The sequence below is a fragment of the Cupressus sempervirens genome, chromosome 7 (assembly GCF_028749045.1).
Source record: "Cupressus sempervirens isolate cs-2001-9-10 chromosome 7, ASM2874904v1, whole genome shotgun sequence".
NCBI classification, from domain to species: domain Eukaryota; kingdom Viridiplantae; phylum Streptophyta; class Pinopsida; order Cupressales; family Cupressaceae; genus Cupressus; species Cupressus sempervirens.
The window spans coordinates 39,327,990-39,340,402 of record NC_143124.1 but is presented as its reverse complement, the minus strand read 5'-3'; the positions used below and the strand labels follow the sequence as shown (position 1 = coordinate 39,340,402).

Here is a 12,413-nt window from a genome sequence, read left to right as displayed (position 1 = left end):
TAAAAAAATTTCGAATTATGTGTATACAAATGAGCATTATTTATAATTTTTTTAAAATATTGTAGTCCACTACAACAACACAAAATAAATGTAGTGAAATTCTTATGATCATCTTTGTTTTCTTTATAAAACCCCATTGTGTTGGCACTCTTTACTAATTTCACGTATTGGTTAAATGTATTTTGAAAACTTAGAACTATCCTCACATAGTCGTACACTATATGCACTTAAGATGCTCAATGTTTAGAAAAGAGGTTCTAGAAAAGGGAATGAATGTCAAGCACTTTTTATGTAGATATGAACGGAAATATAGGGGGTCCCTGCATGTGCATGGATTCAAATGGATCGAAGGAGCACCTGATGTGGATAAAATTGACTGGTCAAATGAGGAGGAAAGAAGAAGCCGTAAAAGATATTTTTCATTCCATTGTTCATGTATGGAACCCTAGAAATTATCCTCATCAACAAAATATACATGCACATTAATAAATATTTATATATATTCATGTAATGTGACATTAATTAATGTACTTATTTTTTTCTTACCTTGAGTTGTAGGCATTCGTCAATTTTCAACAACATATATGCCTTAAAAACACAAGACAACTTGCAAAGGTGGATTTGGACCGTGACTATGAAGAAATGTTAAATTGTGCGGAGTGATACACAATTTCTAAGGAGGGTGGATGCCTACGAATAAAAGGGAAAGATGGTTTGCAAGTAATTATTTCATCCCAATGAATATTTAAAAAATATATATAATTACTACAAAATGATGGGGCTAAATATAAAATTTCTTACACTGGAGAAAGTTGTCTTGATAATGAAGAAAATGATTCATCGGATCACAGGGCTTCCGATGTTGGCCAAGGCAAGAACCACCAATGCCCTGAATCGGGTGGAACTGTAAAAGAAAACCCTTGCTAAGTGGGATGGAAGGGGTATGAAGATTAGTTGTGTTACTGATATAGAGTTAAAATTTGAAATTCATGTAATTGCACACAAGATATATAGCTCCAGTTGACTCAATAATGTATCATGTGGAGCGGTGGATCTCAGTTACGGGGTGGTGAAGAATGACATGTCCTTCGACCCTACCAAGTTGGTGTTGAAATTGAAGACAATGAACATGTTTAGAGAAATACTACAGAATATGAATGGGAGATTATATCTAGGTTGCACCAGGGTCAAAATATACGATGCTCAGAAATAGACATGTTCGGGAGAAGAGACATTGATAGACAAACAAATTGGTCTGTTGATTATCAAGAAGAAGAGTACACTACCAGAGCAATCAATTTCATAAGTAACATGAAGAATCATGGGTGTCTTGTCTATGATGAAATTCCTCGATGCATAAACTACATGACCTTTGGTGAGAAACAAAAAAGGCAGTCAACATGACATGACACACTACCACAGTAATCAAAATGAAGAACTATTGTTTATGATAATTCAAGGCACATCAAGAACAGGAAAGTCATATTTAATTGGTTCTATTAGTCAATCTCTTCAAAATGCGGCAATGCCCTCCCATTCTCCCCTTCTATTACTTTTCCTAATAGGAGTTGCAACATTCAATACAAGAGCTTCTACAATTGATTCAAAATAGAAGGTAACAGTAAGAGATTGTTCTCAACTAGAAGGAGCAAGGCTCACAAGTTTTTGAGAAGAAATTCCACATTTAAAATATATTTTGATTGATGAAATGAGATTCATTGGTCAAAAAATGTTGGAAAATATAGATTTATGACTGCGACAAGCATTCCCACAATCTGCACACATAAGCTTTGGAGGTAAATATTCCATTTCTACATCATGAATATCTTACTCATGTGAAATATACATTATTTGAATCAAATACATGAATAAATACATAGTTTTTAAAATATATTTTTTCCTCAATTGTATTTCAGGTGCATCTATAATATCGGTGGGAGATTTTGGCCAGCTACCTCCTATCAATGATAGAGCAGCATATGACAGTAATAAACAGGAAAAGTTTCTAGGTCAGGAATTCAAGACCCTGGTCACACTAGATAAGATATTCAGACAAGATGGGGAAGATATTGAGCGACAAAGATTTTGACAACTTTTGATGAATCTAAGAGATGGAAACTCACAAATTGATGATTTGAGGTTGCTGGTGTCAAGGGTCCCTATCAACATAGATGTCGCAACAATTGTTTAATTTGATAATGTTTTTCATTTGTTCTCAAAAAATGAAAATGTTCATGCTCGTAATAAAAAAAATGCTACATTCATTGAAGCATCCGATTGCACCTTGTGTTGCATCGAAAGTAGCTTCTATCAATCCAATAGATTACTGTTAAAATGATGAGCTTGATTTGGAGTTGTTAATCTGTAACGATTGAAGGGTCATGCTAACTTCAAATCTATGGATAGAGGTAGGTCCTATAAATGGGGCTCTTGGATACATTCAAAAAAATATCTACAAGAAAGGAAATGCTCTGCTTAAGCCTCCAGCATATGTGATGGTTGAGTTTGATGGTTATTCAGGACTACCATTCGAAGATCATAATCCAAAGATAATTCCAATACCACGAATACAAAATGGTACAACAGTTCAATTTCCATTGAGGTTGGCATGGGCATTGACCATTCACAAATCTCAGGGATTGACTCTTCCCAAAGCGACAATTGATGTAGGATCAAGAGAAAGAGCAGGGATTGACATTTGTGGTAGTTTCACATGTAAAATATCTCTAGTGTTTGAGAATGATGCCTCCTTTTACGTATGATCATTATGAGAAAATGAAAAAGGGTAGACAAATTTCAAGCGCAAAGATGAAGAAAATAGACCTAAGTGCCTTGAAGATAGTTGACGTGATATGTTATTCTTAAATGTTATGTCCATAAAAGTCTTTTTGGACACATTAGTATTTTGTTTGTAACACTCCCTACTATATTCCATGTTTTAAAAAAGTCTCTATTATACAATGAAAAATGATATAAATAACTTTCTTGATTTTAATTTATTCTATTTTGAGAAACCCAAACTCTTTTTGTGATATTTAATTTTTATAGATCTTAATTAATTGTAGTGATGTATTAAGTAATAATTATATCTTAACTAATTGTAGTGATTTTTTAAGTAATAATTGTAGATTGATTCATTGAGTAATATCAGTTTATGTTTACAATTTATATTTACTTTTGCTACAATGTTTCTTAATGTTCGATGATAATATTATGGACAACTTTTTTTTAATTTAAACTATTAAATTAAAATATTCATTACAAAATTTCAAAGAAAAAACCAATGAATATAATTTACTTATTCTAATTATCCTCCAATATTAATTTTCTTTTGTTTCATATTTTTAAAATTAGTGAACTTAAATTTTTCAAATATGGTACAATAAAATAATAATATTATTAAAAATAAAATATATTTCTATTGACTTTATTTGGTCTATATTTAAGTATAAGTGCTAAATTTGATTTGTGTGTTCCATATTTGATTGTATCTTATAACGGTTTTATATATATTTATGTTGATAATTGTTTAAAAGTTTGTAGCATATCATTTGAGCTATGGATTTTCTATTGGAGCATCAAATATCATTGTTACGAGTCGTGCTGCTTCTGTGACCTCAAATAATTTCTGTGAGATCGATTTAGATAAATGTAAAAGAATAATCCAGAAATCGTGCTCACACCTAATCAAAGCCTTGGAGAATGGTTCATTGTTAATTGATAGTGTTGATGAACTAGAAATAACGGAAATGGTGGATGTTGCAAAAGTTATTTATGACACATTTGCAAAAACGGATGCATTTCTAGAAATGATGAAAGAACTCTACCGTGATCATTGCTCTAATAAAGGTCGCAACACCATCCTTATCATTGAGGAATATGTGATGCAGCTGCATCATCATGGAGAAATGTTCTTTCTTTAGTTTCTTCTCATATTTCCTATACTCCATCTAAATACTTCTACTTGGGCTTATATTTCCTATTTCATCTATGTAAGTTTTATGAACAACAACATGAATAAGTTATTTTCACTGTTCAAGTCATGGACACATATTTTTCATTTTCATCTATTTGAGCTTTGTGAACAACAATATTATGTATCAAATTTATGCTCTCATTGATTGATATGTTACATGCTATATTATCTATGCACAATCATCAAAACTAATAATAAAATGTATAAAATTGAGCTATTTGTATGCATAATCATCAAATTTTATACCAATAAATATAAAATTTGATACTGACCCTTTAAAAAATTGACTTTTTAATTAAGTCGTTCAAAATTAATTATCCAAATGCATTATGCAAAATTTTATTTTAATATTTATTAATAATTAAAATGATTTATTCTAATAATTAATTAAAGTGAAAAAAGAGAGAGTATATATTTAAACAAATAAAGTTATTAATTGTGTGCTGCTACTAGCTTATATATATAAAGGGAGAGTTATCCTTCTTGAAGCGCCTGTTTTGATAATCTAACTACAATAGATAACTCTCTACTTATATACATAAACTAGTTTATATAACAAAACTCTTAATTAATTTCACTTCAACGAAAATTCTATGATTCTAATCATGCATAAAGTTTGATTTTAATAAATCATCTACCCATATATTTTCCCTATATTACAGCCATTGCCATCGCCTTCCACATCAATCATATGAAGTTGCCATCGCCTTCCACATCATATGAAGTTCCGAATATAGAACATCTTATTAGTTATCATTGCATGCATGAAGTTCCCAATTTAGAACATCTTATTAGTTATCTTTGCATGTGACGTCTATATGACATCCTCGCATCCTTAGTTGACAGCGTATCTTATTTTGTCCCGAGAGAAAAAGAACCGTGAGAGCGTGGGAAGCTTGGTAACAACAGGAGTCGATATTTATTCTTCAATCCCCGTGCAAATTACGGAACACAAATATGTGACTTTTGAATGTGAAACTGAAATTGACCGAAACGACAAACATTTTCAAACGTTTGGTCGGAAATCTTTACAAACATTCACCTATTGATGTGGTGAATACGAGCGTGTGAGAAAATCATGAAATATGGTGACAGCTCAAGTACATCCTTGAAACTTTCACTTCTTATATCTGTGTTTTTCAAAGAGATTTTGAGAATTATATCTACTCAGGAAAAAGTTGGAATAAACATGCGAAGACACATTCAACAAGTGCTTTATCACATTAGTTAAGAAAATCAATAGTTGCTAGTCATGTGCATTACGACCGTAATAATCGCACTGTATTAACGTGCATACAACAACATTTTCAACGGTTCGCAAACAGAAACAGAAACAGACTTCACAGACGCTCGTTGTCTATATAAGAGAGCCCAATGCCATAGCATTTCATACAACCATTGCGAGTTTCATCTTCTTATCGAAAATGGCCTCCAGTGAAGCCTTAAAGCCATTGCTTCTTTTGTTTGCTTCCTTTCTATTCATGTTAGCAATGACGGAATCAATAAGAACTCCTTTCAACACGACCAAGGCTGACAATAGCGTTAAATATCATGTTGAGAAGCCGGAGCTTGTTGTTCAAATGGTGCAAAGGTAATAAGCATGTTGTCTTTGAGAGGGTCTAGAAAGTTTAGAGAATTTAATTAAATAGCTCATCACATTCAATACATTGATATGCAATGCATATGACTGTGTGTGTCAATCATTCTCTACTTATTCTTATGCTCTTGCTTGGTGCTTGCCTTACCGTAATACCTATAATACCATTCTTGTGACAGTAGTTGGTACGCAGCTGTCAATAGCTATAGATGAAAATTCTATTCCCCATATCATTAGCTGTTAACGATTGTCTTTGTTCAGATACATTAATTCTAAGATGAACATGATACTGCAGAAAGGTTATCTAAGTCAGTTCAATTAAGAAGGCTTCGACGTTCTAGCGTTGTTTTATTGCCAGCATATATCGACAGTTGCATACAGTTGAGTTGAGATTATTTAACAATTTAAAGAACTGCTGCGCAGGAGTTTAAATAGTTCGAGAAGAAAGCTGAGCTCGTGCGGAACAGGGAACCCAATTGACGACTGTTGGCGCTGTGATTCCGATTGGGTTAACAACAGAAAGAGACTGGCTGACTGCGCAATTGGATTTGGCAAAAACGCCATTGGAGGTAAGAACGGGCGGTTTTATGTCGTTACCGATCCCAGTGACGATGACCCCGTCAATCCTAAGCCTGGCACTCTGCGCCACGCTGTCATCCAAACCGAGCCTCTCTGGATTATTTTTCAAAGAGACATGCTGATTCAGCTAAAGGAGGAGCTGATCATGAACAGCTACAAGACTATTGACGGCAGAGGAGCGAATGTTCATATAGCAAATGGAGCTTGCATTACAATACAGTACGTGAATAACATCATTATTCATGGAATTCATATCCATGACTGCAAACCTACGGGAAATACAAATGTGAGGAGCTCGCCCACACATTATGGGTATAGAACTATGAGTGATGGAGATGGGATTAACATCTTTGGATCAACCGCAATTTGGGTCGACCACTGTTCATTGTCAAGATGTACAGATGGACTGATCGATGCCATCATGGGCTCCACTGCTATCACAATTTCAAACAACTTTTTCACTCACCATGACAAGGTGCTCAAAACTGCCGGTTTATTTAGTCTGCCATTAATTTAGCTTTTCTTTTAAAAAGGTTTCATGATTATATTTATGGGCATGCTTTAAAAAGTTACTAGAAGCCTATTAGGAGACACATAAAGAGTATTGGTATTTATGGGCATATTCGTTTTCTGTAGGTGATGCTCCTTGGACATAGCGACGCGCATACCGAAGACGTCAAAATGCAAGTAACAGTTGCATTCAACCATTTTGGAGAAGGACTTGTTCAGCGTATGCCCAGGTATAGAATTCCGTATCAATCCTTGCATGAGGAACACAAGACATTAGCTCACTCAAGTTTATTTCTTTAATTTTCATTTCACTATAAGATGTATACGTTGTGATGCAGGTGTCGACATGGAAATTTCCATGTGGTGAACAATGATTACACTCACTGGGAAATGTACGCCATTGGCGGAAGTGCGAACCCCACCATTAACAGTGAAGGAAACAGATTCCTAGCCCCTGACAATCGATTCCACAAGGAGGTAAAAGTCCATTTGCAACTGATGTCTCATATATGTTCTTTGGTGTTCAATGGATGTAGAATAAGTATGGTAATGGGAAATGTGCAGGTGACAAAGCACCAAGATTCAACAGAAGGGAATTGGAGATCACTGGGAGATCTGATGTTGAATGGGGCATTCTTTACAGCATCAGGAGCTAGAGCATCTTCAAGCTATGCAAAGGCTTCGAGTATGGCGGCAAGACCGTCATCTGTTGTGGGCTCAATCACTGCAGCTTCAGGTGTTCTCAACTGTAGAAAGGGCTCGAGCTGTTAGACCAAAACATATGCATTATAGACAAATTGTTAGGAATCCCTTAATTCTATAGCTTGCCAAGCATGAGAGGACGGAGCGAGGCATGTTAGTTATTTTAGTTTTGTTTTTGGAGAGTCTCGAGTCATCTTTTAATAAATTTGAATATATCAGTAATGTTATTCTCAAAATTGAAGAATTGTCGTGGAACGTCAAGCCAATAACATTTATATTTATATTATCTTGATTGTCACTGAATTTCAATGTATTTCTTGAGTATGCCTTATAAGAAGTGCAATATAAAGATTGAGATTAGCTCAATTTGTGTTCACAGATTAGATTGAGGTTCATATAGATTGATTTTGACATGCTATTTATTCACACCAAATATTACTCAAAGAAGTATCAATAGTTTCTCTGTATTCTTAAAAAAAATCATTTATTATAGAAAATTGATTTAGTTTTATTCACATAACATCTAGGGCCTCAAATATTATGCTTGGTAAAAATGGAATAGAGTGAAAATGATCCTACAAATAAATCTCATTGCTAAATTTCTTCCAAATAAGACAATCTATTTATACAAAGATTGGTATGTTGCACTCTATGATATAAAAGGTGTCAACAAAAAATAAGTACAGGCTATATTTGATTAAAAAAAAAAAATTCCCACACAATGCTACGAACAAACTCTTCATTTTTCTTTTGTTGGGTGTCACTTGAATTAAAAGTAGGACATCATGAGTTTGACAATCATCTTTTTGAAAAGTTCTCTCAAATGATTGAATAATTATTTGTTGTTAAATATTTATTTCTTCTTCTAAATAAATAGGAGCTATTAGGGTATGGTTATTGCTCTACATATCTGGAAATTATTTTGCTTTGCTAGTTGCATTGATATGAATTTTTTGTTTTTAAAGAAAAAATTGTGAACCATCTCAAAAATAAGACTATCATTGGTGAAACTATTTTGAATCGTAAATGTTTAAAGATTGATGAAAGAGCATCTTGGCTTGGTCAAAATAATGCTCTATAGATTTTCTCAGCAATCCTTGTGGTTCTTCTTAGTATTGATTTGAATAGTTGGGTTGGTGAAGTGTTCGTGTCTTCATTCACGAGGTTCACTTGGTTTATATGATTTTCTTTTATGTTCACCGAGTGACTTTTGTGATTGTTTTTTGTGCATTAAAAAGTAGACAAGGTAAAGGCGGCTGACCCCAGGTTACAATAGGTTGGAGACAAGCTAGTAGTCCTTCTCCAATAGTTCATCCTATACCTTTTATTATCATAAAAACAATCCATCTTCACAAAAAATGATCATAGTCCAGTACGGTTTTAAACCAACCATTCTCTAGGAAGCTATAGAGAGAGCGAGTGACATCATTTTCCTTTCTCTTGTCCTTATCCTCATTTTCAACTCATAGAAGATACAATTTTGTGGCCATCGAATAGATCATCTTAGTGGTATACTCAGAAATGGCCTTGAATTTCCTGTGTAGGGTCTCTTGGTTATCAAAAATCTCTAAAGGGACTTCTATAGCCTATTCATCCTATCATTAATTTCATCTCTTTCACGTGGGGGCCGCTCTACCTTCCCCCCACCCCTCTTTGCATTCCTTATAGGGTAAGTGATATCACCACCCAAGCTCATTTCTGGGGAAGGCATCCCTTAAAAGGTATTAGAAACATGGGAAGGGCTAGGGTTACCCTTATTCTTAGAGCCATAGGTAGTGCGTGTCATTTCCATTTTCCTCTTGCTTGTAGGTTTAGCCTCCGTCCTCATGGATTTAGACCTAACATCATGAATATGCATTGGTGCTTCCTTAGAATAGAAGAGTTTCTACATGCCCACCTCATTTGAAACACTGGATTGTTTATACTAGATCATTCCTTTGAGAGATAGGCCTCCCACATTTGATATGAGCTCCTACATCACTACAACATTTGGGGACAAATTGCGATGACAATTTGTGATGGCGGTGTAATCTGTGTTGTTTTTCATGTCTCTTTTTTTTTGCAATTCTCCTCGATGACATTGCAATACCAATATTGGCATCGAACTTGCGACACCCCTACGAGCATAAGCAAAAAAAAAATCATGACATAAATAATTTTCCATTTGTTTTGGTTATGGAGAGATGCACGCGAAAGAGGTGGAGAGCTCCAAATGAGGGTGCATAGTTGTGAATGTTGTCATGCCCTTGTGATTGGTGCATTTTGTTGTTGTGTCCTTGTGATCTTTACATTTCATTACCATGCCCTTTCTTTGCGATTTCATTGTCATTATTTGCCCTTTCTCTGCAATTTCATTTTCGTGTCATGCCCTTTCTCTGCAGTTTCGTTGTCATGTCATGCCCTTGCGATCTACATGCCCTTGCTCTGTGATTTTCTTCAAGGGGTGAGAAGAGGTACATATGCAAAATGTTTTTTCTCTTTTCCTTGTAAACGTGTATGTCTTTATATTTCCTTCTAAACATGTATTTGTTTATATAGTTAGAGGGATCTCTTTTAAGGTGGTTATTACATATTATCTCACAATAGAAAAAAAGGGCCAACTACATACATATTCCACAATCCAAATAATAAAACAATGAAAGTCACTCAACCTGTGCTAAGTGAATTATCTCAAGATCCTAAACAAAAATATTGTAAACCATGAAAAATGGGTAGAGTTCACAAGAAATTTTATAAAAATATATAATAGCAGATGTTTCTAGAGAGAAACAAGCCAAAACCCAGTTAAATTTGTGTAGTTGTTGATTACAAATTCATGTAGAACTCTCATCAGATTAGGTAAACATTCCAAAATCTAGATATTAAATCAATAAAACTCACTCAACCCTGCTAAGTGACATACCCCAATATCTTGCATATAAATAATCCAAACCACAAAAAGTGGGTAGAGTTGATAGGAAATTTTACAAAAATATATCATAGAATATATTTTTAGAAAGAAACAAGCCATAATCAAGTTAAAGTGGTCTATTTTTTTATCACCTAGGTTGATTACAAATTCCCCTTTCTCTAGGACTATGAAATGTTGCTCTTCTTCAGTGAGTTGTACCACCATTGAATATTTTTAGAAACTCTGGTCAATGTTGAAACTTTGAATTCTCAGATAGTTGTAGGGATTGTGGTGAATATGTAACACTAATGAATGTTTTTACCAACTCTTTCCATTGTTCAAATGAGGGCATAGAGAGCTATAAATGTTGTCATGCCCTTGTGATCATTAAATTTTTTACTGTGCCCTTATAATATGAAACCAAAAACTGATAAAATTCTAATTAATTGATGAGATCAGTTGCAGAAACCTAACTGATATGTTTTCTTGTGCCATTGTCAAATTCTTACACTTGTTGAGATTCTAAACACTTGCAGTACTATGAATCATGAGACACGATGGAAAACTAGACAAGATTAGAGATTGCACTATGAAACAACTACTGAAATTCATTCATGCTTCTCCATGAGATTTTGAGAAATTCTCTCCACGCACATTTGTTCCCATGTGAGTTCAACATATTGGTGAACTAAGTGTATGAAAAATCATATCCAAAATTCTTTATTAGGGAATATTGCAGTTTACAATTAGATGTCGATCCCGTGAGTTTTTATTGTGTGTTAGTCGATATAATTCTATCACAATTTGTACTACACAATATAATTCAATGCGGAGTTATGATGTTAATTGGGGCAGTCTTCAAGGAATCAGGTGGCATGGGGTTGTCAAAGTATGCCAAAGCTTCAAGCGTGGGGCATCCCTCTATGCCTTCCATCATTGTTAACGTGGGTGTTCTAACTCTCTAACTTGCTAAGCACGATCAACACAATGAATCAAAGCTTATCACATATTTTAGTTTCTTTTGACGTCAAGATGCTCCACCCATTTCTCGTGACTTCAAAAAATGTGTGAATAATACACCTCTCATATCTGAAATACATCAATAAACTTGATTAATGCTGCAAAAATTCATTTACATTTAAAAAAATTGAAGGTTGGGAATAATGCAGTGCCTAAATGAGTTTTGTTTAAAAATGTAAAATGTACAAATATAAAATCGTATAATTCTTAAGACGATGACTAAGATAATCTTTGATAAAATGTAGAGATTTCACTTATAATAGCATACACTCTTAATAGATAACCTTATAACTTATTTATCATATTGTAAATTGCATTTTCTTTTTTCTTTTTTTAACCATATCGTGCCAACTCTTTTAAATAGAAGAGTATTCTAATCGTTATAAAGATGCATGAGTATTGATTGTAATGTAATACTTGAATTCTATATAATGTGTGAAATCAAAATATTTGTATGTTCATCATAAATGTAAAGCATTATTCAATGATTTCTTTAAATTTTCATTAATTGAAACCTTACTGTCTTAGAATACCACAACTAGATAGATCATTACATAAATATTGCAAAGTAACCTACCAATGGTAATAAAAAAAGGTAGGAGTTAGATTTTAAATGTAAAATTTGATTTTTGAATTAGATTCAAGGAATGCAAAAATTGGTCTTGGATACTATAACCACGATCCAAATTAAAAGATGGAGAATATAGGAATCACGGATGAATGTATGTGAACCTAGCCTAGTAAATAATCGGAATGCCACAGTATATCATAATTACAAGAAAATATGGAGCTAAAAGGGGACCTTCCCTGGGCTCTTTTCCTTTTCAATAATTAACAGAGAATAATCTTTGATGAGAAATTATATATAGTGTTGTGATAAAATTTACTCAAGACATGACAATAGAAAAGATTATAGTGCTTCAAATCTACTTTCAAAGAACTATTACCTTTTCAAACGATGTATATTAAGGGTTTAAATGAGCATCAAAAAAATACTCATTGTTTGTTTAACATTTATAACATATCATCATCTAATGTACAACCTATAATTTTTTTTTTTTTTTAATATGTCATATATCATTTCAGTGAATAAATATTAAAAAAATATGGAAAATTAATAATACTCCTCTAGTTTTTAA

The 12,413-nt window shown here is 33.5% G+C and overlaps 1 protein-coding gene across 1 annotated transcript; it reads left to right on the top strand.

Annotated features, from left to right (window-relative positions):
• Positions 1 to 5,400: 5,400 nt before the first annotated feature.
• On the top strand, positions 5,401 to 7,433 carry LOC149545340 (putative pectate lyase 18). Its single transcript, XM_089793943.1, has 5 exons — positions 5,401 to 5,567; positions 5,997 to 6,627; positions 6,789 to 6,892; positions 7,001 to 7,139; positions 7,227 to 7,433. The coding sequence occupies exons 1-5, from the start codon at positions 5,401 to 5,403 to the stop codon at positions 7,431 to 7,433; spliced, it is 1,248 nt and encodes a 415-aa protein (XP_089650069.1).
• Positions 7,434 to 12,413: the final 4,980 nt, after the last annotated feature.

Excerpts from the sequence above, each read along its gene's own strand:
- LOC149545340 (XM_089793943.1), top strand. The coding sequence starts at position 5,401 with ATGGCCTCCAGTGAAGCCTTAAAGCCATTGCTTCTTTTGTTTGCTTCC. Across the intron at positions 6,628-6,788 it reads TTTTCACTCACCATGACAAG|GTGATGCTCCTTGGACATAG; the intron begins GTGCTCAAAACT and ends CGTTTTCTGTAG. Across the intron at positions 6,893-7,000 it reads CTTGTTCAGCGTATGCCCAG|GTGTCGACATGGAAATTTCC; the intron begins GTATAGAATTCC and ends GTTGTGATGCAG.